Genomic DNA, 26,692 nt, shown 5'->3' on the forward strand with positions numbered 1-26,692 from the left:
ATCTTATCCTTGCATTTGAAGTGTTTGTTCTAGCAATAACACGTCGGGCACAGGCTGTTTCTCCCTGTAAATATATCAGACTAGACCTAGAGGCTTTTATGGCACAACAGTTTACTCTTAAGCTTTTTATGTGGCATTTGCTTGTTTTGATGTTGTGTCCTTGTATGTGTTGACATTGCACTTTGAGTTTCTTGCACATTTTTTCCAATGCACTGCAAATAGCTAATAAAGTGAATCTGAGGTGCATGTTTAGACTAGGAGGTGGATGTGTAAACCGTGACCTATTATGACTGTGACTGCACTGTGAGGTAGGCTAAAGCCCTACTTTGTATTCACAAACAAAAAGGTAAACACTACAAAGTCCGCGGTTTTCATAACCACCATCACCTGTAACAGCCATTTAGCGCTAAACTGCTAAATAATGGTCTGAAACCGACTTTGCCTCATCAGCTCTGCCTTTCCCAGCAGCTGCTCAGGAGGGCGTAGAGCGGTAGGAGGGGTGAACTGAAAGCCTTCTGATCTATCCCCATGATCCCCACACACCTCCTCCTCCTCCCGTACCGTCCTCTGCCCTCCCTCCGCCGCGCACGCACAGCCCCCTGCCTCTGGTCTGTCGCTCGGTCGCGGGACTCCGGGTCCGGGCTGTGGACGCGTTGAAGATGCGGGCTGCGGAGGGCTCCGTGGGACTGTGGCTCGTGTGCCTCGTGGTGGTTCTGCTCGGGGCTCGCGCGGTGCACTCAGAGCTGGTCACGCTGGTCCAGGAGCCGGTACGGACCGAGTCATCGCTGCAAAAGCCAAAGGTGATGATCGCCATCGTGGCCAGGAACGCCGCGCACAGCCTGCCGCACTACCTGGGCTGCATCGAGCGGCTGGACTACCCCAAGGACCGCATCGCCATCTGGTGAGACCCTGAGACCCGCTGTTTCTGTAGTTAGCAGAGTAGCAAGAAGTTTTGAAGTCGCTTCAAAGTAGGATGGCGCCACGCATGTGCAAGTGCACTGATGCTCAACGGGCTCCTATTCAGCGGGCTATGCACGTGTAATAAATGATTGTCCACATAATAGATCACGCTGCATCAACAGGTTGAACTTCATGGACTACTCTCAACTCAATTACATTATTTGTTTCAAGTACATTTCCCACATTCAAAAGAAGTTTACTCTAAAAACGTTTTATTTATTTATTTTTACAATGGAGCTGCTGACAACAGAGACGTCAGACTCAGGAAAACCTTCACATTTTAAAGTCATGCCGAATTGCCATTTATTGAATAAGTGACTGGAGCTGCAGTGAGTCACCTCGGATTGGTTGAAGTCTGTCCCCTTCCAAATGGTCTTGATTGCACAAAAAATGTTGAGTGAATCCAAATGGTATGACTTGTACCAGCTCCACATTTTCCTGATTGAAAATGTCTGTCAGTCAGTCACTTAGTTAGTTACTTAGTTAGTGCAGTTAGTTTCTACACATCTGCAGGAGCCATATTGGTGAAATGCTTTCTTGTCACACAAATTCGACAGGATCTTTTAAATGGCCTCTGCCACTGTTGGGAATGTGCGTGCACTCTTGCAGGGCAGTGCACATGAAACTAAACTGCTGACTCAACCCAAGTGACCTTTATGGAAACATCTTACAACAGCCCTCTCTGTGTGCCATACCTGCCTCGCTGCTGCCAAGTCAGGATTAGCCCAAGTCAATTATTAATGACTCAAATCTGAACCAGCACATAATCTTCCTGAATCCACATCTCTCCTCATTACTCAGGTGTAGCCTCCAACAGTTTCATAGCCTTACGTTGTGTGATGTGGTCGTCCAAAAAAAAAAAAGCATGGACTGCAGAAAAGCCCTGTTTGTCATGCCGCGATTCTAATAGCACATTATCAGGGACCTGTTGCTGTGCTTTTACGACGCGTTTGGCTAAATTGCATGTTTTGTGGGCACATGAAAGAGCTTCTGTGCACATGTACTGTACAGGCAGAGGCTCTAATCATGCAGGCTCAGGTCTGAATCAGCAGAAAGATGAGGAAACGGGGCTTGTTAAAACAGCAGGTATGAAAGATGCAGGTAGTGCTGTGTGTGCAGGTTGTGAGATTGTGTGATGCAAAGGAGGAGGAGAGGAGGAGGAAGATGAAAGGAGACGTTGAGGGAGCTAGTCAAAACAAGTCCCCCACCTCTTTACATGACATTTTGCACAATAACATTTTTAACTAGTCTTTTTTTTCCAGCTTTTCGTGCAAATGAGATTCCTTCTGGGACCTTCCTGGTTAAATAAATGTCAAATAAATGAAGAATTCCCTCTGCAAATGACAAAATACTGAGCATTCATGGTCTAGTTATGTATAAAAACCTGCTCACTGTGCACTTTAGACCTCTACACACATCCATGTGACTTGCATTAGTTTAGCTGTTCATATTTAAGTGTCCGCTTAAATGTAAATGTTTAAAATGTCCACTCTTTGACGCCTGTTGCATAATACGGATGAAAACTGTCCTGTCTCCAGCGTCGTGGGTTTGAGTCCTGGAGGTTGCTGATAGTTTTAACCATTGCCTGGCTATTTGCAGGTGTGGGACCAACACAAAGTGAATCGCTGGGATTGTTTATACTGAATCATCAAGATTCTGCTTGATATTGTGATGATTTGTAAATTTGAAATATATTTTGCAGACCTTGCACAGGCTGTGTGTGTAGCTTGAGATAATCTTGAGTTTTGGCAGATGAAAGAAAACGTTGAGTTTGTCTGACAGCAGCGATGCATTCTGTGAAGCCATGTGTTAAAGAATGTCCAGGTTTAGACATACAGCGTATGATGACAGAGGCGGGGTTTTAGTCTGAGGTATTCGGTGCACGTCCTTTTCAGTCATTGACATCTTTTTGTTTTCATTCCCACCCTTCCTTGCTTTTGTTTGGTGTAGTCTGTTCCTAATTGTCAGGCCCTCCACAAACCGCACACTAATCTACTATAGGGGACCTACGCAGACTTTTAGCAAAGACTTTGGGGCCCTCTGTAGCAGAGGTCTGTACCAACACCGCTTTGTGAATGACTAAACAAACAGAGGGAGGGCTTTAATGGTCGGTGGCATTTCACACACTGCACTGGGCAATCTTAGATGTGTTGCACTTCCACTGATCATTCCAATATATTAGCTGAAAAGAACGTTATTTAGGTACAGAATCATTACTTAATTGATGCTCAAGGGGAAATTCTTTTAATTACTGTCAAAAAACTTGTGCATTTGCTCAGAAGAAGACAAGCAGTAATAGTTGGATAACCATAATGATGCCTATGTTTTTTGGTTGTGTGTGTGTGCATAGTCTTGAAAGAATGCAAAATTAGAAAACGATCTTGCAGAAAATCTTATTAAAGGAAGTATGAAGACGGAGCCGTACAAGTAGAAACATCTAAGGTGCCAGGCAATGTGGCAATGATTCTCTTGTGTAATTTTATTGATACATTTTTGGTAATTTTTGATCATTTATTGGGGCTCAGACTTAGATCAATGGGTTTGTAAGTGAAATAGTAATATTTGATCTTTATTGTAACTTTATCTCGGCCATCCTGTGTCTTGCTCTTTTAAAGTTGTGGGCTCAGAGGGGGATCTGACAGAGGAGGGGCTGGTAAAAAAGACTCACAGCACTGTAAAAAATGAAAGAATGCAGGGATTTGAAAAAGAAAAGAAAAGTGGGGGTTGGAGCAGAGTGAGAGAAGGTGTGGAAATGACCAGAGGGCACAGTCCGGGTTAGACTCTTTAATCCTTTCCCCCACAGAACTATATTCACTGTAACCTTCCCTGCAAGCTGAATTCTCGCGGTGTTTGTGAGTTCACAAACACACGAGAATCCATCTTGTAACGCTCCTGCCAATCTATTTGAAAATCTAACCACCGGTGGTTTGGGCCATATGGGCCAATCACATGTCAGGAGGCGGGTGTAACAAGAAATAGTTTTATTGATGCTAATTAACAACGCGGGGACGACGGAAAGACTCGAGAAATGATTAGGTTTTGGGCTGCTTTATTGTTTTGGGCTATTTGTCTTCCTTAGATGCAAAAAATATATCAACTACACTGCGTTGCTCGACATTATGACAAGAATCCGGCTGCTTGAATCAGGAAAAATTAGTCGCACCAAACTGATCTCTGGATCCTCGTGCCGGGTGCCGTAAGACTACAGTAGATTCAGTCAGTGTTTGCTCATAATTTTCCTTCTACCTTTAAAGGAACAGGCCACCGTTTTTCCATACTGAGACATGTTCTTACCTGAGCTTAGACGAGTTGATGCGTACCTCTCTGGTCTTTGTGTGTGCGCTCAGTCACGCAAAAAGACCATGATGTTGTTAGCATTTAGCCTCTCCCAGCATATTCCTATCGCTCCAAACTGGTGTTGAGTTAGAAGCGTTTATGTTTAATTTTGTGTAACTATACTTGGATCATATTACTTTTCACGTAACTGTATTTAAGCAGGGAAAACGTGGAAGAGCTTGGTCGTTTCTAACTCCACCCCCCGTTTGGAGCTATGGGAATATGCTGGGAGAGGCTAAATGCTAACAACGTGTTTGGTCTTTTTGCGTGACTGAGTGCACCCACAAAGAGCAGACAGGTACGTATGAACTCGTCTAAGCTCAGGTAAGAACATATATCAGTATGGAAAAACGGTGGCCTGTTTCTTTAACTGCTTCAATCGTCCTGAGTAGGGCAGGGTGATATGGCCTAAAATCTATATCACGATATGAAAAAGAAACATCACGATAAAGATTTATTTGACAGTATAATTCACAATGGACAAATTACTTCAAAATCCCAGCCCTATCGTGAAGATTTCATTCAGTGATATTTTATTCTTTCTTTCTTTTTTTATGGCATACATAAGCAGTTTACATCCTTCATTTCATTTTACTTTTGAGGCAACTGTCCCCGTGTTCTACAGTCAGTGTTTATGCTGCTCTGATGGTGCTGAGCATTACATAAATTATATCATGTCCACAACGATATACAAAATTACAACAATATCAAAAAATGATATGCAATACAATATGGCCCAACCCTACTCCTGAGGCAACCTGTCAGTAGCATAGGCTAGTGGTTCCCAACCTTTTTTGTCTTGTGGACCCCTTGGACCTTCCAGTGGTAGTCCGTGTACCCCCTACCTTAAGAGTGTTGCAGTTTATTTAGAAAACAATCACGCAAAACAGATTTTCCTACCAAAATAATGTTCCATTTGCCCTTTTTTCTAGTTCTCCCTATCGCTGGTTGGGAAACATTTTGCTGTCCTGAGATTAATACAACTATAGGCCCATCACCAGATCTCGAGTCAGGGGAAATATCTAGAAGGATTAGCTCATTGTCTTAGTCAATGCTTTATCTGGCTCCCTTGTAAAATGTGCCACTGGAAAGAGATGTAGGAAAATACATAGGGGAAAAGGGTACATTTCACATCCATAGAGCCCTAAGGCTGGCCTGACTGAACATGGTTGCTCCGTTAACTTCATCAATCATCAGCTGTGATCTGCTGCCAGTCTTCAGCTGAGTTTAGCAGTGAGCCTGTGGAGACACTGTTTTTGGAAACGAATCTTTCACAATCAGACGAGCGCATGTCCCGGGGCTGACGTTGTTTTTTTTGTCTCACGCTGTTTATTGCCCCGCGGCTGTTCTCATGCGGTAGGTATTGCAGGTGCTTGTGTGCCTTTCCGCAGCACTTACACACCGATTTATGTCAAGGCCTTTCACTGGTATGACATCACTGGCATTTTCCACATTCCCTCGTGGCTTTGCCATTCATGTTACCCCCTCCATGTCTCTAAATGTCTTTTTTACACCTTTGTCGGGGTACAATTTGGTAAATGACCATTCTACCTTTATTCACACAAGCCTCAAGATCATAAAGCAGTTCTATTGGTCTTTCCACCATACGGTATGTGAAAAATTCCCATAAATTCATGATATAAGATGACTTTCTATGAATCACCGGAGGCTTAAAACATAATTGACATATATACACCACTCTTGTGATGGGCTATATAAATCTTGGCACAAAGAAATGAATGTGAGGACGCCAAGACCACTGTAGCACATATCATTTTCCTCTGTTTATGACTTAATGACAAAGCCCAGAAATAATTCAGATGTTTATATTGGTGAATTGATCCATGGTAATGGAAATGATTGATGGTGATTTATATAGCGTTTTGCTGTGGCATGTCCTTTTTCTTTGCTGTGAGCTGACTTGCCGTCATTTTGAACAGAAATGTGTCCAGGGTGTCCCCCTGAGTGAGTTATGGGCTGTGACTTAAGGCCAAAATTGATCTCATGGACATACTTTTAGCTGTGCTGACAGAAGCCTTTGGTCTGACCATATACATACTTTAAGCTCACAGAGAGAATGTGGATGACAGCCAAAGCGAAGAGCTCCACTGATAATGAGTCAATATGAGTCAACATGATTCAGAAGACAATAAATGGTTGCTCTTTTTTCCATAGCGCAGTAGCATGGTAGTAGGTTGCATGTGGTAATTACATGGAAACAGGATATGCACCTAGTTTATTTCATGTAATATGACTAATCCTTGCCCTAACACTAACCCAATTAAAACACTATCAATCATCAGAAAACATGGTTAGAATTGTATTGTAGAAACAGTGTGCAAAATGCATGCTATTTACCATGCTATTTCCATCCTATTACCATGATGCCCCTGTGCTGTAAAGTGAAGTGCAACTCAATAAATAAAGAACGGAGAGAACGAGAGCAATATAAGTCTTAGAGGGGTCAAGTTTTGCAAAATGCCATAGTTTGGAAAATGTTTTATTCACTTCTTTGTCAGTTTGTTCAGTGTGTTTAGTTGCTTGAGTGCCTTGATTGACCTGCCTCATAAGTTTTACTGCCTCTGTGTTCAATCAGGCCACATAAAAATGTTCTTTCTGGCTTAAATACTTAGCTTATGAGGAACTGATCAGCATTGTTATCAGGCATTTATTATCTTATTAGCTTAATAGTTTATGGAAAGACCAGAAAAGTCAATTTTGTGATGAATGAATGTGGAATGTTTTGTAAAACCAGGTGCAAATGCTTCGTCCAACTCCGTCTATTGTTGCATCAACAAGCACATTTGTTAAACGGTCTTAAAACATTGCATGTTACCCTAGGATGCTTTATTGTTTGTTTTCGTTCACAATGCATAAACCAAAACAGGTTGTGTCTTGATGTTATGCACCTTTGTGTGTGTGTATGTGTGTACACGCGTGTGTGGACATGATTGCCCCGCTGCTCCCTTCTTCTGGCTCTCTTCCTCTTTTCCATTCCTGGTTCCTGGGCCCAGGTCCCACACGATGCCAGGAGTGAGCCAGGCCTGTTGCGAGTGCAGCTGGACCAGGTTTCATTTCTGTCTCCCAATCAGCATCTTCAATCAGGCAGGTCAGAGACTCCTGTCACAAAGAATCAGTGTGACAGTGATCAGGCCCATCACATCTTGGCCCTTTTGAGCAGAGGCAGCACTAATCATCTATTAAATACGGTTTCAAAGCTGGCTTTAATTAGCACATCTCGTCAGTCACATAGCAAGTAGTTGTATCATTTCTCTTCTTGGTCAAATTGAGATTTTTTTTTCCATTCTGCTCTTCCAACAAACACTGCTGCATCTGTTGGTGCGATTGGCTATATCTTCAACCAGTCAAAAGGCTTGTGACCAAAACACCTGTTGGTTATCTTCAAATGTGCTTTCCCATTTTCCAGAAAGCCTTACAATATGACTAAAGTAATCATGCCTCGCGGCTAACAATACAATAAATGTCCTTAGCAGGAACCCTTCCACAACAAGATGGAGATGACAAATGTGTATTGAGCAGGAAGTAGCTGAAAACAGGATGCTGAGAGCAGGATGTCGGGACACAGAGAACGGGATGCAATGATCAGAGGATGAACAGCCTCTTCTAAATTGTTCTTTAAAGATAAGCAAAAAAGTGTTGTGTCTGAGGAACCATTGAATCAACAGCGAGGTTGTTTCAAAAGAGTTGAAGGGAAAATGGGATGTGTGATAAGGAGTGATAATGGTACGTTGTTGGCGTGTGGCCCTGCTCTCAACGAACCCCTGTTAGCTTGTTGATAGTAGAGATGAGAATTCTACAAACCTTCACAGTGCCGCCAAATTTAGACAGGTCCGAGTAGTTTTTGCGACATTTTGCATATAATGTGACCAAAATAGTGCCCTGCAGGCTTCCAATTTTTGTTTGCCAAACTCCCAGGGACAGGATCTTCTGTGTCTCACTAAACAGACATGACCAAAATCTCCGCACCTGCCAAGCACGCCGCATCCTCCAGCACTTCGCCACAGGAACCGCTTATATTTATCCCAGGCTTTGGCAGCGGGTGAACGACGGAGCTGGCACACACTCACACATGAGGGCATCTTGATATGAGGGCTCTTGTCTGTGAGGTCAACAGCAACAGTTGGAGTGGCCTGGAGAGCGCCCACAAATTAGGCCTTGTGCTTGCATTATAGGTTGATATGCGGTAAGTACAGTGATGATGTCAGCGCTGAATACTTCACTTGAGTGTAAGTGTGCTGGTGCTTTGCTTCTGTTGACCCTGAGACGCATGAGGAATGCCGGCTCGCTTCTGTCTCTCTCTCCCTTCGCTCCTCTGTGCCCCCCGGGTCACTGCCACGTCAGCCAACACACACACACACACACAGTGACCAACCATCTTCATGCCCTGCTCTGAAAGAGGTATTTTTCGGGGATAACTGCTGTGGCTCATTATCTGCAGTGATATTGGATAGTTTATTGAACCAACACTTGCCTGGCTCCATCCCACTGTGGCGGCAGACAGACCTGTGTTTAAGTTAAAGGGCTCTGTGTGCGTGAAGGCCAGGTGTCGAGGATCACATGACACGCTCTCGACCCTCTGAATGACACACTTCTGTGCACTCAGGCCGGACCAGGTGGACCGTAATTAGAGCGGTTACAGATTATAGTCTTTTGTGTAGACTCCATGTATGAATTGCATGATTTTCTTCATAAATGGAACTTAATAGCATTTCTGATTCCTCCATCTTGAAATGCACATTATCCGACATGGGGTCACAAAGAGCTTCAGAGATACGCCAGTAGCATTTAAACTGATCTAAAACATCCATCCATCCATCCATTTTCTTCCGCTTTATCCGGGGCCGGGTCGCGGGGGCAGCAGTCTCAGCAGAGATGCCCAAACTTCCCGATCCACACACACCTCCTCCAGCTGTTCTGGGGGGACCCCGAGGTGACACCAGGCCAGCTCGGAGACATAGTCCCACCACCGTGTCCTGGGTCTTCCACGAGGCCTGGTCCCACTAGGACATGCCTGGAACACCTCCCGCTAAAACATCTAAAGACTATATCCAAAGACTTAAAGCTTTAGTTTTAAATTGTAGATTATTAATCTCTTAACCCCCACCTGACACATTTTCTCTTCCAGTTTGGATTTACCCAAGTCTAAACGCTTCTTGAAATAAAGAGTCAAAAGAATGACGAAAACGCGACGGAAAAAGTGTCAAAAGAGCAAAGGAAAAAAAGTGATGAAAACACAACAAAAAAGAGTAAATAAAAAGCTATGAAAAAGTAAAAAAATTGACGAAAACAATGTGACTAGGTTTGTCACGATAACGAATTTGAAGTTCTATGTATTGAGGCAGGAAAGTATTGCGCTAAACGATATTATTGCCTCCAACGATACTAGATACTGTCAACTCTCAGGCATAAAAATGACAGTAAACCTTTGTTCTAAAAGTGCATAATCATATCCTACAATAAATCAAGGTTTTGCAAAGAAAAAAATGGGGGGATGCTACTAAATGTACAGACAATAAATATCGAGCCCAAAAATGTATCATTTATCTGTCATTTACTGAACGATAAATCGATATAGTAATTATCGTGACAGCCCTAAATGTGACAAAAATGCGGCACCAAAAAAGTTGCGATCAGTTTTGTAGGTCTTCACTTTCAAATAAGGTGTTATATGCCTATAGTCTGTAAACTCCAATTGAGAAGCTTTTAGATTTGTGCTCGGTGAAAGGCAAGCGGGGGTTAAGAGGTTCGGACCTGAATTAACACCTTTTTGAGTGACAGAGCACAATTATAGCAGCAGCTGTGGTGAATAGGTCTGGGCTCATTCTACACATTAGGACATTGCTGGAGCAAGTAGGGGGAGGAAAATACATCATTTTAACATTTTTAAACTCCGTCTAGTCCCTTTAAATAGATCATCATATGTCACAAATTCACACTTCATAACAAATAGTGAGTCACAAGAATGCACACAAGAGGGCGAACTGTCCTACAATCCCACAGGTGACTGAGGAGGCCCCAAAGGGCTCCTGGGTGCCTGTGGGCATAGAGGTGGTGAATCCCTTACATTAGGGGTGCCCAAAGTGCACCCCCAGGGCCAAATGCAGCATTCAGACCATTTTTGGTGGTCTTCAGGGCACATGTCAGAGATGGTACTTTTCAATTATTCGACACAATTATGACCTCAATACTGTGGGACACATTGTGCGACAGAGCTAAGGTTGAATAAAGGAGTTGTTGCACAGTTTACACCTCTGCTAAATGCACTAGTTGAGTGATCCACTGCATTGACCACTAGTCTCTGGCCCTCCATGCTGTATACGCTTTAATATACAGCTCTCAATGAAAAAGGTTTGTAAATCCCTGCCTTATATGATGCATTCAAAGTCAACATACCATGTATCTGTTGCTGTACTGATAACAGGTGGCCTGGTAGAGACAGGAGTGGGATATAGTGAAACCTGATTCGCGCATGTGTTGTCCAGATGCGGATACTAAAGAAACAGGAACAGAGGAAGCGTAAAGCCAAGCCCCGCAGGCAGCGACATAATGAGGCTGGATCTACAGTGCACTTCAAAACAAAGCACTGCACTGTGAGCCAGAGATGGGAGAGCTGCAGACTGAGGCAAGGGCATTGTATCTGCTCTGTGTAATGCTCTGTGCAGCTGTGTTTGCTCGATAATGGTCACAGAATGGTTTCAGAGAGATTAGTGCATCGCAATGTGAAGATGCATGATTTTGACTGAAGCATAAGGAGGAGTTATTTTTGTTCCCACGTGAAACTTAAATGGACTGTACGGAGTTTCAAAATGTAAAAAGTAAGTATTTTCATCCCCCTACATGTTCCAGCCATGTCCTAATGTGTAGAATGAGCCCAGCCCTATTCATGCAAGTTGGTCTTTTTTATACTCACTACTGCCACCTCAGGTCTTACGCGTAACTGCAGTTTCTATATTAAGCTCGTGCATGATGGCACTTCGGACCCGACTTAACAACATTTTGAGTGCAGGATTTCAGAGGCAGTTGTGGTGAACAGGTCTGGGCTCATTCTACACATTAGAACACTGCTGGAACATGTAGGGGGAGGAAAATACTTAATTTTAACATTTTTAAACTCTGTATAGTCCCTTTAAGTGTTTTCAGATTTAGCTTAAACCCTGTTTGGACACAATTTAGTCACATTTAGGTTGATTTGTTTTGGTGACATGGTTTAATCCTGATTTGATCTTGCTCTAGGCTTAGTTGTAACTTGTATTTGAAATTGACTGTATTTTGTGTTTTGTTTTTTACTAAAAAATCATTTCTATCCACAAATCGTTTAGTTCTCACTGTGTTTTCCCTGAGTTTGTCCTGCTGCTGCATCTTTTCAAAGCAAAACCCTGTAGGGATCTCGTATTTCCAGCAATCGCCTGTATTCTGTAATGGAAAGTCTCTCGGAGTGCTCTGGATCCTTGGATCGGTCTGTTGTGAGGAGGGGCAGCTTATAGGACGTGCTGGGAACACTTAGGGAACATCTGTGTCATTCTGGCAACATGCAAAGTGGATGGTAGTTACATGCAAACCACTGCAACACCTATAAAGCTCTTCTTTTTCACTTGTTGACTAACTAATACGACATCTCATGCAACAGAAGAATAACTTCCCCCCCTCATAAGGACTTACTTAGCCTTTCACCTACGCAGAAAACACAAATGTGTCCACCAGATCTTGTAAAAGTGGTTAATAGCCGGCATCATAGGAGTATTGATCAGTTTAAAGCACAGATGTCAGTATTTACTATGTCAAAGTTGCTGAACTTTAGCCAATCTGCAACTTGACTTGTTAAAAGTTAAACAAAAAACAGGTCAAAATATTCACAGTCCACATACAAACTCCTTGTTTTTACTATTTGGTAGTAAAGTGACATTTGTTCAGTTGAACCAGTCCTATGGCTCCAGTATGCAGAAAGAAATATTCAGGGTGCACTTATATGTTGCAGATGATTAGCTTTTGTAACCCTGAAAGAAAAGAAAATTAAAATGTGTGCTCAATCAATCAATCAATCAATCAATCAATCAATCAATCAATCAATCAATCAATCAATCAATCAATCAATCAATCAATCAATCAATCAATCAATCAATCAATCAATCAATCAATCAATCAATCAATCAATCAAACTTTATTTATAAAGCGCTTTTCATACTGAAAGGCACCACAAAGTGCATTACAGATTACAACATTTAAAACAATGCGCCTGGGACAACCTCCCATATATATACATTTTATATATTAGGATTAAATAAATAAGTTAAGTTAAGTTAAATTATACTGCATTAATCTCTGTAGAGAATCTCTGTAGAGAAATTAGTTCTCTGCATTTGACCCATCCTCAGTGTCGCATGGGGCAGTGAGCATGGGCCGGCGCTCGGGGACCCATCTCCATGATGTGGGGCCAGGCTGGTGGTCAGAAACACCTGGCTGGAGGATTAACCTATTGCACATGTTTTTTATAACCTACCACTAACCTACGCAGACACGGGGTGAACATGCAAACTCCACACAGAAAGGCTCCGTCCAGGTGGGAATCGAATCCGGGACCTTCGACCTGTGAGGCACAAGCACTAACCACTGCGCCACCGTGCAAATAGATTAGTCAGTTAAAGGCTAAGCTAAAAAGGTGGGTCTTGAGCCTGCTCTTAAAAACATGAACGTTCTTTGCAGCCCTGAGCTCCTCCGGCAGGTCGTTCCAGAGGCGAGGGCCGTAATATGAAACACACGGGGAGCCAATGCAGCGATTCTAAATCTTTGTGATATTCTTAATGTGTGGAATAAACGCCAGCTCAGAGTCAAAGATCACACCCAGGTTCTTCACCTGTGAGGAAGGATTAATAGACAGTGACTGTAGTTTGGGCAAAAGTCTCAGTTTTGTCCTGGTTAAGCTGGAGAAAGTTTTCTGCCATCCAGGATTTGATATCTAAAATGCAGTTAAAAAGTGCATCTATTGGCCTGGTGTCATCTGGAGACATGGAGATGTATAACTGTGTATCATCAGCATGTCTCCTGATGACATCACCAAGATGGAGCATATACAGATTAAAAAGCACTGGGCCTAAAATTGAACCCTGGGGCACACCACATGTAATTCCATGGACCTTAGAGGAGCAAGTATCCACACTCACCATGAACGTCCTGTCTGTGAGGTAGGAAGTAAACCATTTGTGTACAGCACCGGAGAGGCCCATGTGTTTTAAACGAGTTAAAAGAATAGTGTGGTCGACTGTATCAAAGGCAGCGTTCAGATCCAGAAGAACCAACACTGTGACCTTCTGTGAGTCATAATTTAATCTAAAGTCATTTAAAATCTTTAAGAGGGCGGTCTCGACGCTGTGGTTTACCCTAAAGCCGGACTGGAATTTCTCAAGGACATTTTGTGCAGTAATAAAATCACTAAGTTGGATAAAGACAAGTTTTTCTAAAATTTTGCATAAAAATGGTAAGTTGGATTTTACAGTCCAAATTGCTCTTCTTCAACAATTTGATTAATTGCCCGACTGCCAAAAGGCATTTCATTCGACTATTCTTCATAAACCCCATTCCACGCTCATCCTTTTCTCATAGAACAACAACCATCAATCACTGTCTTTTTGCCGCCCTTGCATTACACTTTGCATCCACACATACCAAACCATCTATTTTATATTTTAGCTTCCCCGTTCATAAGTCAAATCCAAGCCTGGAGCGCCCTGTCATCGGGAAACTGCATGTAGCAACACAGTTATTTCCTTCAGTGATGTTCGGTATCGGCCACTGCAAAAACATGTTAACCCATGTGTGCATATAGTCATTACCTCTGTGTCAGGTGTTTCTGGCCTCTGATAAAACAACAGTCCTCTGCAGTAACTTACAGTCATGTGCCTGCCTGTTCCCACTGCATTTTACACACATACGCTGCCAGACAGATACCTATAAACACTGTTAAAAGCGGTGCTTGAGCTGTGTATTTATACGCAGCCACAGTGCCTGTTAACCTCAAAGGTCAGTTACCCGTGTGCTCTTGGCATAAACCATCACAAATAGGCTCTTTCAGTAAGTCGACAACCTTAACAATGTAATTGGACACACACTGACATTAGCCAAGCATGTGCAAGACTGCGTTTAACTGTGAGCGAGCAAGTAATGCTAAATATCCCATCTGTGTCCCACTGACTTCACAAAACACCCCTAACTACTTAAAAAGTTACTATTACTTGTATCTTTAGAGTAAACTGCTTTACATTTGGCTATTGAAATTTAGCTTCAAAATAGTTTCAAAGAAATTGTTATATCAGGAGTTTGTTTGTTGGGAAAATGTCCTTTGCTTTTGACTCATCCATCAAACAGTATCTCATGGGCGACCTGTCAGGAGCAGTGGTAGCACCGCTCCAGGGAACCCATCTCCAGATCTTTGACCAGGGACTTGCTCAGGATTCCTGAGCTGAATGGTGCATATCAGAGAGCACCCCAAACTCAACCAGGTTTCTATAGTAACTGCCCCCCCGCCCCAGATGTTCCAGGAATGTCCTAATGTGTAGAATGAGCCCAGACCTATTCACCACAACTGCCTTTAACCTTTAACCGTCCTTAGACGCTTCGACACAGTGAGAAAAAACTCCAAAATGGAAACCTTGTGGGAGAACCACAGAAGGCGAGATCCACTCCCATGGACGGACAGGCTATAGAGACCCATGGCCGATGGGAGTCCCTCAGCAGACGGGCCAAGATCATAGAACGTCCAATCCTTGTAGGCGGGGTTCCTCTGTCCCCTCCGGGAACAGGGCTGAATCTGAAACAGGCACTCCCGATGGGGAGTGGAACAGGAGACACCATGTGAATAGTAATGAACAAACTTCAGATCAATGAAATATTGTACCATAATAAGACAAAGTCTGCAGTAAGAAGAACTAGAGGATAGCGCTTAGTGTACCGTACTTCCCACAGCAGCGTAGCACCTAATTCAGCTTTGCTTTAGGCTGTGGGTTTAGAGCTTTACCTAAATGACCAGTATGTTTTGAGCCTAGTCTTAAATGTAGTGACTGTGTCTGCTTCTTTAACGTGAGCTGGGAAATTATTCCATAAAATTGGAACTTGAAGCTAAAGGCTCTCCCTCCTACAGTGATTTTGGAGACTGGAGGATTCACTAGTACAGTAATTTTGAGAGTGGAGGGCTCTGGTTGGCTGATATGGAACGATAGCATCTTGGAGATAGATCGGAGACATGCCCTTTTTGGCCTTAAATGTGAGGAGCAGATTTTAAATTTGATTTTAGACTCCACCGGAAGCCAGTGAAGAGACTTAAGCACAGGACTGATGTGTTCCCTTCTCCAATTTTGCCGCTGCATTTTGAACTAGTTGAAAACTTCTCAGGGAACTTTTAGGACTTTACAACCGCATCGCTTTGTCTCCATATTAACATTTTTTTCTCTGCACATAGCAGAAAGATGATGTGATGGTATTTAGTTTTTTGGTCAGCCTGTTTCTGATTTCAGATGCTACAACCTCAACATGCCTTTAGCCCATGTGCAGGCTGAGTCTTGTGATAAACATATCAGGCAGAGAGCTGGATTTTCAATCATCTCCAAAGAGAAAGGCAGCTGGAGGGTCTGCCCTACATCTCTGCATCCTTTGGTATACAACTGATTTCAGGGAGAAGAATGCCAGGAATATTACATCAAGCTTTGGAAAATTTCAGTCCGGATGAACATTTTATTTTGGAGTAGGGCTACGTACACAAACAAATAAAGTAAATGGACAAATCTCATTTACCTGCGCACAACACGCTGCACATTTTCCACGGATGCTGAGTGCTTGTTTACAGATTTGGATTCTCACACTAAAATTAAACGCGCAGCACCGTACAGTGGAGCCAGTGTCTTGTTGTCTGAGTCAGGGCTGGGAGCGCGAGTGGAAATCTCTATGAACAAACACTGACGCAGGGCACAGACCACAGAACCTCGGTGCTACATTCAACATCATCTGCTTATTGCTGCAAGTGTGGGAATGACACCAGCAGTACATTTATATTTGACTGAAAAGTCTGTTTATTTTGTTAAAACAAAGGTGATATTTTGGAGCATCATCTATGTCATATCTCTAGATCTGAGGCTAAGTTCATGGTGAAGCCTGAGTACCAAGCTGGAAGATTAGTGTACAGTATTGTGCATGTTTCTGGGGAAATCATACTCGTAATTATCACATTTCCAACCAAATCATACATTGTATTATATGGAATGTATTATCCTTTTATTTGCTATCACCACACGTGCCGTGCCCAGTGTCTTTACTGTGCCGGAGTCACAATATCTTGAGATCTAGTATTCGACCACCATTGAAAACCGCATCAAGGATTCGCAGTCGTGTGTGAAGCAGTGCCTTGGGAGGCTGTGAAAACTTCCAACAATATATAACATCTGTCAACAATGTCTGCTTTGTTCTGCCATCGTTTACGCTCTCATTTGTCATAATCCTGTCAAATACAAACCAAAATGTTGCCAGAGAAGACAAACAATACTGTGTTCAGTATTGCTTATTAGTCTGACCGTATGTTTTGATTTATGGACAGAGGCGGGTCGTACGAACTCAGTTACATTTACTCAAGTATGTTTTTTTGTACAAGTGATTGTACGTGTCAGAATAGTTTCATCAGGTAGTACTTTAGCAGCAAGTATTACTTATGTACTAATACTTCAGTGAGTAAAAAGGTTTATCTTTTTACTGTGAGTAGTGACTTTTATCTTTAAAGGTGCTCTATGTAACATTTTATGTGAACATTTTTTTGACATTTGTGAATATTTTACATTTTCGTGATTCAGTGGCTGTATGGGTGCAGCATGACACCTTTGCTTTCCCTGAAAGTGGCCTTTATGATTTATATTTTAGGGGTTTGTACCAGAAATTTACCAGAAACCCCAAAACAATTGATTCAGGAGCGTCATAGAGGCCACTGCACGGGAAAGCAAAGGGTTTTTTTCACTCAAAAAGTAGCATAGTGCACCTTTAATGTTTTATTTCTCTTTTCTTTGCAAATATCAGCTTTTTTATGTGTGTTTTGATGGTTGAATTAGATTCCTAGCATAAATAAACATCAGCCTTTTACACTCCAATGGTTTCTCAATACTTTATCAAAAGAAGAAGCAGAATAATTCTCATTCTGTCTTTTCACCAAACTACTTAAAAGAGATGCTTGTGTAATTATTTGGATGATCAATGTCTGACTTTTTTCTCTGTGTAACTGTAAAGTAACATTATTCTCACGTAAAGTGAATATCTGGCGACTCTTCCCACCTCTGTTTACAGGGCAGCGACGGACCACAACATGGACAACACCACCGCGATGTTGAGGGAGTGGCTGAAGAAAGGTCAAGGCGTTTATCATTACGTCGAGTGGAGGCCGATGGAGGAGCCCAAGTCAGTGACAGTTCAAACAAAAGCTTTAGCTAAAATAACAAACATGGTACAAATACACTTTTATCCGTGTGACATGGCCTAGGTTGTACACAGATGAGTGGGGTCCAAAGCACTGGCCTCCCTCGCGCTTCAGCCATGTGATGAAGCTGAGGCAGGCAGCACTGAAGGCTGCCCGGGAGCGATGGGCCGATTACATACTGGTGAGAATCTTTTGTTTCTCGGATTAATCATTTCTAAACCCCAAATACCTCAATAATAGTGGCCTGGTTTGATGTACATACTGTAGTCCAGATGTGCTGATTACTTTGTCTCCATAGTCTTTTGCAGAGTTAAGTGTCGGGAGTTGCCTGTAACAGTGGAACATTGTATTCCTGTCCTTTTCAGTTTGTGGACAGTGACAACCTCCTGACCAACCCTCAAGTGCTGAACCTCTTGATGGCTGAAAACCTCACCGTAGCCGCCCCGATGTTGGAGTCTCGGTCTCTTTACTCAAACTTCTGGTGTGGCATGACCCCGCAGGTACTTAATACGCAAATAAACATCTGTCAGTGTGTGGTACATAAATGAAACTAAACCATGTTTTTCTCTTAATTTTTAGGGTTATTATAAGCGCACGCCAGACTACCAGCCCATTAGAGAGTGGAAGCGTCTGGGGTGCTTCCCTGTGCCCATGGTTCATAGCACTTTCCTGATCGACCTGCAGCGAGAGGCCAGTAAGGACTTGACCTTTTACCCCCCTCACTCGGACTACAGCTGGGCCTTTGATGACATCATGGTGTTTGCCTTCTCTGCGCGACAGGCAGGTTTGTCTCTCAACAAATATCCATATTTCTTGCCATATTGAACATTCCTCTTTGCAGTGCAAGCTCTGAAATCTAGGTCTATCAAACTGAGCTTTGGAAGCTGTTATTTTGTTGAATAAAGAATTTTCCAGTACTCTGGCCTTCAGTGATAAAATACAGATGCACAGAACTGATTTCAAAACAGTGGATGTTCGACTCTGCACATAATTATATCAAACTATGATCTCCGCCTTTGTGTATTCCACTCCCTACTCCCTTTAAAACTAAAATTATGTTTTCGTCTTTTTGTGATTCATGTTCTTCTTCATGGGGTCATGGGTGACCTTTGATTAACCACTCGTAAGCTTCAGATGCGTTTAAGTCGTGGCCATAGTTTTCTTATTCTTGTTGAACTTAAAAGCAAACAGAAACAAGCACATTTAAAATTTTAGATACAGGATAACTTTAAAGTGTACTGACTAGGGCTGGGTACCGTTAAGCCAGGGGTGTCCAAAGTGCGGCCCGAGGGCCAAATGCGGCCCTCATACCGATTTTGGGTGGCCCTCAGCCTTCTTGTTTTATTGCCACACATTGCCAGAGAAGGTCATTTTACTCCAATTTGAATAATTCCATGCAATTAAAACCTCAAAAAGGAACATTTATTGTGGGACTGAGCTGGCATTATGCTTCTAAGCCTAAATAAAAGTGTGTGGAATGGTTTAAACCTCTCTTAAACACACGCAGTTGAACGTTTGAATGCATTGACCACTGATCTGTGGCCCTCCATGCCTTATACATGTCAGTATACGGCCCTCGGTGAAAAAAGTTTGGACACCCCTGCGTTAAGCGAACAAAAGGTTTAGATACAACCAGTATTGGAAAAAGGAAAGTAACAAAAGGTACTGAAAAAAAATCCTATATCTTTAGATCCTAGTTTTGATGCAGTTGTTTTTTTTTGCCCAATGTTTGCTCCATTTTTCCATTTTAAAAATGTTTTTTTTCTTGTTTTTGCACATTTTCCCCCTAATTTTCTTTAAAATTTTTACCTCCATTTATTCCCAATTGTTTTTCTTATTTTTTAACAGTTATTTTTTGTCTTGAAGAACCTACAGAACCAACCTTGGAATCAAATGAATCTGTTTTTGATCGATTGGACTCTATAAGATTGTTCTACATGTATCTAAAATATTATGTAGCAAAAACATAGACAATTCATAGTAGTTATATGAAGAGGTGGAAGTTCATAATCCATTTGATGTTATACTTGAGCGTGTTTGCATTGGTAATCAAAGGAAACTGAAGCTTAACTCCTAAACTGTTTTATTTTTCTTTGTAACCCTGAGTGTTTTTTGGTCTCCTGATCTGAAACTTTGCCTGAAGACATTTCCGTTACCTCATGTGTGTTGTTTTGTTCATCCAGGTGTGCAGATGTACGTGTGTAACCGGGAGCACTACGGATTCCTACCCGTCCCACTCAAAGCACAGCAGAATGTGGATGACGAAAGTGAGAGCTTCATCCACACCATCACGGAGGCTTTGAGTAAGTGTCAGACACAGATGCTCCAGATGTTTGTCCTCTATGTGTCTCTATGATCTGCTTATTTATGTACACTGTATAAGACCCTGCATAATAGCATTCTGCTGTACTCGGGCTCTTGCGCACAAATAAACCAAGGAAATTTAGTTCTTCTCAAGTCGTGTGTTTGCTTTTCTAACCTTTTACCCATTTCCTTTGGCGATCCACAGTTGACCACGACATTGAGCCGTCTGAGTTCCTGCATGTACTGCCATCTCTGCCCAATAAAATAGGCTTTGATGAAGTGAGTATTTTTGCACAACAATTTGGTAATTTATTTCATCTTAAACTAAAATTTTGTTTCCTTTCAGATCTTTCTGATAAACCTAAAGCGGAGACTGGACCGAAGAACCAGGATATTGAAGTCTATGTCTGCAATTGGTCTCCATCCCACACTGGTGGAGGCAGTTGATGGCAAGTAGGTCGCACACAGTGTATTAAAGTGTTTCGTTGAATCTTTTTTCTTTATGAATCCACATTAATAAGTCTATGATCAACAACATTGTGCCCCTACCAGAGCTTTGAACTCGTCGCAGCTGAAGGCTCTGGGGATAGAGATGATGCCCGGATACAAAGACCCGTACTCCGGCCGAGTGTTGACCAGAGGAGAGATCGGCTGCTTCCTCAGCCACCACTCCATATGGAAACAGGTGGGAGGGCAGGCAGAGGAATGGTTCGAGAGCTAAATTTGTATTCTGCTTAAGTTATGCTTTTGTTTTTATCATACAGAACTTTTCCAGAATGAAAAACTAATTGCATAGACAAACTGAAAAAGCTTAATTATTCCACAGTGTTATTGAAAAATCACCCATGCTTGAAATACTTTGCATTCCTGAAGTCCTCATCAGGAATAATCCTAAGTGACAGGTCTGATTTCTTTCCCCCTGTTGCTTGATGCCCCTCAGGTGTTGGATCGTGGCCTCCAGAAGGTCCTGGTGTTGGAAGATGACGTGAGGTTTGAGCCCAGGTTCAGGAGGCGACTCCAGGCTGTCATGGAGGACATCGACATAGCCCAGCTGGACTGGGACCTCATGTAAGACCTACCAGTCCGTTAAATACAAAAGTGATTAATGACACAATGTTATACAATGTATATTGTCATTGTTACAGCTATGTCGGCCGCAAGCGAATGCAGGTGCAGCAGCCGGAGCAATCAGTGGAAGGCATAAACAATCTGGTCGTGGCCGACTACTCCTACTGGACACTTGGATACGCACTTTCACAACAAGGAGCGAGAAAACTATTATCAGCTCAGCCTTTCACCCGGATGCTGCCGGTTGATGAGTTTCTCCCCGTCATGTTCAACAAACATCCCAAGTAAGCTCTTACCTGATGTTACTATGAATGTAAAATATGGCTGTGGTTTGTTTTACCTAAACCACCTGTTATCGGTCACAGAGATACAAAGACCCTTGTGTGAAACAGTGGTTTTCTGAGCCAGGAAAAGTTCACAAAACCCAAGAATCTATTATTACAGGTGCTTGTGCCATATATAAAATACACATTTAGAACATGCAAATGCTCACATGCTCAAAAAAGCCTGTGTCCAATTACAGTGCAGTACAGAAATTACATGATGTGTGTCCCTAAGCCAGTAGAGGAGTTTGAGTGGTGGTGGTTTACCGCAGCCTGTGTCCCATACACTTCTTCCTGGTTATGTTCCTTATATATCAGCACTCCTTTCTCTGCGGACCCCCTATTCTGCTCTTGTGCCTCTTAACACAGGGCAGGGCCTGTTCTTGGGGTTCAGTGGGTACGCTGCCTGGCCCAGGACACACAATGGCCTCTTTTCTCTTTACTCCGAAAATTCTTGTCATACCCCTGAACTCATTACCTCCAGCACCGCTCTATTTTCACTTCTCCTATAATGTCTCTTTAAACCTCGGCGTTGTTCTATAAGTCCTACACACTCCTGTCACCTCTCCCCCCTCTTTCCTCTGCTGTTTGAGGAATGTGGGCCAGTGAGGCTCTTCCTGCCCGGAGAAGGGGACAGGATTCCCATTGATGCAAGCGGCGGTTTGGGGGTGGGGCAGACGGACACGATGTGAATGTGTGTTATAACTATGTAGCAGTTGTAGAGTATGGATTACTGTCTAAATAGAAGAGAAAGTGAATTTGTTCCTATTTAGTAGTAACTGAGCAAAAATGGGTGAAAACGTCTGGAAAAATGCTAAATAAGTATTGTGTTATTTACAGAAGGCATGACACTTTGTTATACAATAGTAGTAACTAATCATTCATAAAAACAGCATCCTGAGATATTTACTTCTCTTGGTTAGCGATCATGAAAGTGTAGGTTTTCAGTCCCTGTGGAGTCCTAACAGATTTGACCTTTGCAATGACCCCAGCGATGACCACGGGCATGAATGTGTCAGGCTGAACTTATTCAAACCTCCTGCTTTGTCATGTGATTTCAGGCCACATCAGCTTTATCCTCTTGAAGCGACTAAAATGTGATAATAGTAAGCTCAAAAAAGCCTTTACAGAGATTCATTTTGGAAATGGCATTTAGCATTGAAATTCAAAGATTATGATTATGGCAGTCATTGTCCCTATAGGGAGATTTAATGCATTTACTCGTGCAACTTTATTTATTATTTATTAGTTTATTTGACAGGGACAGTGCACATTAATGAACATTTCTGTAAATGCTGCAAAGGTGAAAACTAGGCAAGGAAAAGGTGTATAATGCCAACAACAATTACAAAACATAAAACAATTTAAAAGTTGAGGCTAGTCAGTAACTGGTCAGGAACAGAGGGTGACAACAGTCATGTGTGTTTGACTTGTTGAAGGGAAGTGGATTTATAATATGATATAATTCATTTCAGCAAGTCATTCATTGTCTATATAATTTCCTAAAATCAATGGCAGGCGAAATGTATTATAGCTAAGTACAATAATCAAATACTTTAAACAAATACAAACCATAATTTGCATCAGAATAGTCGCATAAAATGTAATTGAAAAAGGATGCGACAAAGACAAGAACATCTATTGGTGGAGCCCATCTGTTTTGTATCATTGTGAACTATGCCACATGGAGAATGTTGAACTAAAATGATTTCATTCTTTAAATGCTGATATATAAGATCTGCCGTTTCAGTAGGACTGGGCATGCTACTGTAACTTAAACAAGAACTCCATTGTAAAGGATCACTAGAGGACGTGCATGTTTAGCAGGTTGAAATAATTAGAGCCGCATGTAAGTGATAACAGAAGTCTTCCAAGACAGTGATGTGAACAATGATATTGTTGTTACTGTTGGCCTTGGTGGATTCCTAATGTTTGAGTGTAGTTATTTTGCAAAAGGTCAAAGAAGCCACAGAATAAAAGGTCGGACCTGTACTTAACTGACAAATACAAGTAAAGTTATGCTGAGGTAAAGAGACAGAGGACTGAGAGAAAGGACAAGGACGCAGAGATGGGCACAGCAAGTCCTTAACTGAGCACCTTAAATGAGGACAGGAAGGAAGGACATCAGGACATGGTCACAAAGCTCTTTATGGGACATTTAGTTGGGAATAGTGATTTAACCCTTTAATGATTCTCCCTACGCCATGTTTTTGTATTTTCTAAGCATTTTCTTTTTTTTTACTGACCTCTGAGTTACCTGCCTTAAACCAGTCCAAACCTGATCTAAACCAGCACAAACCAGTCCAGCCAGACCTGATCTAAACCTGGTCGAAACCAATCGAAACCTCCTTTAAACCAGTCCAAATCTGGTCTAAACTGGTTCAAACCTGGTCAGAACTGGCCCAAACCTGCTCTAAACCAGCATAAACCAGTCCAAACTATTCCAACCCCAACCTATACTAGTCCAAACTGGATGTTTTGAGTATTACAAACTTGAACCGAATGGTAGTGATAGGCAGAATTAGAAACGACACATGATTCGATAAAGTGTGCTCTACCAAACGGTTGAGCAAACTATTAAAGGGTTACGTAATGATAATAAAGGCACTTGTAATACTCAGCATTGTGTTATTATTCCCCCAGCGTTGAGTACATGTCCCAGTTCGAGCCCCGGGACCTGAAGGCCTTCTCGGCGGAGCCTCTGCTCATCTACCCCACACACTACACAGGAGAACCAGGCTACATCAGCGACACGGAGACCTCCACCATCTGGGACGACGAGAGCGTTGCCACAGACTGGGACAGGCAACACGCCAAAAAGACAGCACAACAGGGGCGCATCACGTCCGTCGCTCAAAACACAGTGACTGGAGAGACACCTCCTCCTGCTGCCCGGGCCTCACGGGACGAACTGTGAGGGAGAAGAGACTAGTTTGTAAATGTGTGTGCGCTGTTCTGTGCATACTCACTTGAAAAGACACTTGAACTAAACACACAGTCACTCAAAAAGATGTTGAATCGACCAATGGACAATGGGGAAGCAGAAAATGAAGAACGTGGGATACAGCCCAATGAAACCATTGACAAAAGCTTTATTTATTCTCCATCTTTTTCATAACTGGACTTTTGCAAAATACAGTGAAACAGTGACTTTCAGTTGGACTCATAGTCTGTATATAGTACGCACGGAGCTAAATATGACAAGCATTTATTTATGATAAATGTATTTTGATACTGAAAAGGTTATATTCATTACAGAATATTATATTTTTGTGACACAGACCAAACACCATCAGAATATATAGACTAAATGCTTGCAAAGCACAAATCAGGCTCATCATCATTATCATCTGTACGCTTTTGATTTATTACTTACCTAAAATGCAACCCCTCTTCTGCTACGGCATTCATTCCTTCAGCAATTTGAGCTCGAGGCACAGAAGTCGCGCTGATCACAGTCCGGCATTGCTCCATCACCAGTGTATTTGTCTATCTGCCTCCAAACTACTGAAACATCTTCATTGTAATCTGTTCTGTGATATACATAAGACTGGAATACATCTTTGTGTTGAAGATGTGAATGCAACAAATCTGTTTGACGTTGTTTATGAAAAATACTGCCATCTAAAAGAACAGATGTGTTTTTAACAGGCAGCTGAGGAATAAAGGAATCTGACGCTGTCTGTGAAACTGTGCTTACGTCATGTGTGGTTTTCTTCACCCTGGAGTGTCAGTGTCTCCGTATGATGTCATGCGGCAGCCCCTCCTTGAAGCACCTACCCACAATTCTCTGGGGTGTAGATAGAGTTATGTGGGTAGTCATACTCTCTGTAGTTGTGGTTTACAATGTTTTCTAAAGTCAGAGAGCGAATCACGACAGCACATTTTCTCACCGAACATTGTCGAAAGTGGTTAAAATGTTGTGCATTGTTTTCTGTTACAGGGTAGGCCTATAGGAGTTTATAAATGACATCATATTAGAAACAATATTTTATATCCACTTACAGTGATCTTCAAAATACAGTATTAAAGAACAAACTGTCCAGAATCAGTACGGCTGTTATGGCTGTAAATTGTTTAACCAGCTTCCCTTCCTATGACCTCGTGATGAATCCTACTCTCTCAGCAGCATTTTCTCTTGCAAATAAACCCTACAGTGATGCACCAAGAAGCGGTAAAAGATGAAAAGTGCGGCCAAGACAAATTCAATTAAAGATCTTTCTGTCCTTACAGGTTAAAGTACAGCAATGGGAAATGATTGACATGCAATGAAATGGGATGGACCTGAAATACAGTATCAATGTCAATAATAATGCGAAAAGTCAGGATGTACCTAGTTTGTAGAAGGCTACACACAGTCTTGCAAAGTATAAAAATCTGACAAGCTACTCTTTTTCATAATTGTATTGTATCTCCATCTGTTGGTGATTAAGGGAACTGCACTTACACCAGACATCATCATCCGCTGTGTTATAATAATTGCAAATACATTTACCAGATGCTCATAACATTATTGCTCTGTTCACATTTTGGCTGCTTGGAAAATCAAAGTAAACGGCTGACAAAGTCATACAGAGAAGCACAATTAACGTCTGTAATTGGTGAAATCAGAATCAGAATAGATTTTATGACTGTCAGTGAAGGGTCTTTCACAAACTAGGATTTTGTTTTTTTCCCCCAATGGTTTCAATTTTGCAATTATGCAGCATGTAACATGCTATTAAGTCTATAAGGGCAAGCAAAAAAAAAGAAAGAAAAAGAAAATAGTATATAAATATAAATATGATTAGCTCTGATTCAAATTCACTCTGAATACAAAATGTACACGATGTACATGCCCAGACAAAGAGTGGCATGATTTATTTACAAATGGACAAAAAGCAGCATATGTGAGGTGAACAATCATATGTTGTGCAATATAAAGGTAGTATTTACTGTTCATTAGTCCGAGGGCAGAAGGGAAAAAACTGATCATGTGGCAGGAGGCTCTGACTGGATGGACCGTAGCGTCTACCTGAGGGGAGAGGGTCAAACAGTTTGAAGGGCCAGCTGTGATCCGCCCTGGGTCCCGGAGACGTAGAGCTCCTGGAGAGATGGAAGCTGATCCCCTTCTCAGCAGCTCGCACATGTGCTGCAGTCTTTGCCTGTACCTGGCAGTGGCGCCAGCAGACCACACGAGCTGGAGGAGGTGAGGATGAACTCATGGCTGTGTAGAACTGCACAAACATCTTGGTTTGCA

General features: G+C 42.2%; 1 protein-coding gene across 1 annotated transcript; it reads left to right on the top strand.

The window, feature by feature from the left end:
* Positions 1-365: 365 nt before the first annotated feature.
* colgalt2b (collagen beta(1-O)galactosyltransferase 2b) lies at positions 366-25,353 on the top strand. Its single transcript, XM_079574462.1, has 12 exons — positions 366-901; positions 17,629-17,739; positions 17,822-17,939; positions 18,124-18,258; positions 18,338-18,542; positions 19,942-20,061; positions 20,268-20,341; positions 20,409-20,515; positions 20,615-20,747; positions 21,003-21,130; positions 21,208-21,414; positions 24,097-25,353. Exons 1-12 carry the CDS (start codon positions 660-662, stop codon positions 24,368-24,370), a joined length of 1,854 nt encoding a protein of 617 aa, XP_079430588.1. The 5' UTR covers positions 366-659; the 3' UTR covers positions 24,371-25,353.
* The last annotated feature ends 1,339 nt before the right edge of the window (positions 25,354-26,692 follow it).

The sequence above is a fragment of the Gobius niger genome, assembly GCF_951799975.1.
Source record: "Gobius niger genome assembly, chromosome: 17".
Lineage (NCBI taxonomy): Eukaryota > Metazoa > Chordata > Actinopteri > Gobiiformes > Gobiidae > Gobius > Gobius niger.

Bases quoted from the DNA above. Each gene is read 5' to 3' on its own strand.
- colgalt2b (XM_079574462.1), top strand. From the start codon at position 660: ATGCGGGCTGCGGAGGGCTCCGTGGGACTGTGGCTCGTGTGCCTCGTG. The intron at 902-17,628 runs GTGAGACCCTGA...CTCTGTTTACAG, and splicing joins AAGGACCGCATCGCCATCTG to GGCAGCGACGGACCACAACA. The intron at 20,516-20,614 runs GTAGGTCGCACA...TGCCCCTACCAG, and splicing joins GTGGAGGCAGTTGATGGCAA to AGCTTTGAACTCGTCGCAGC.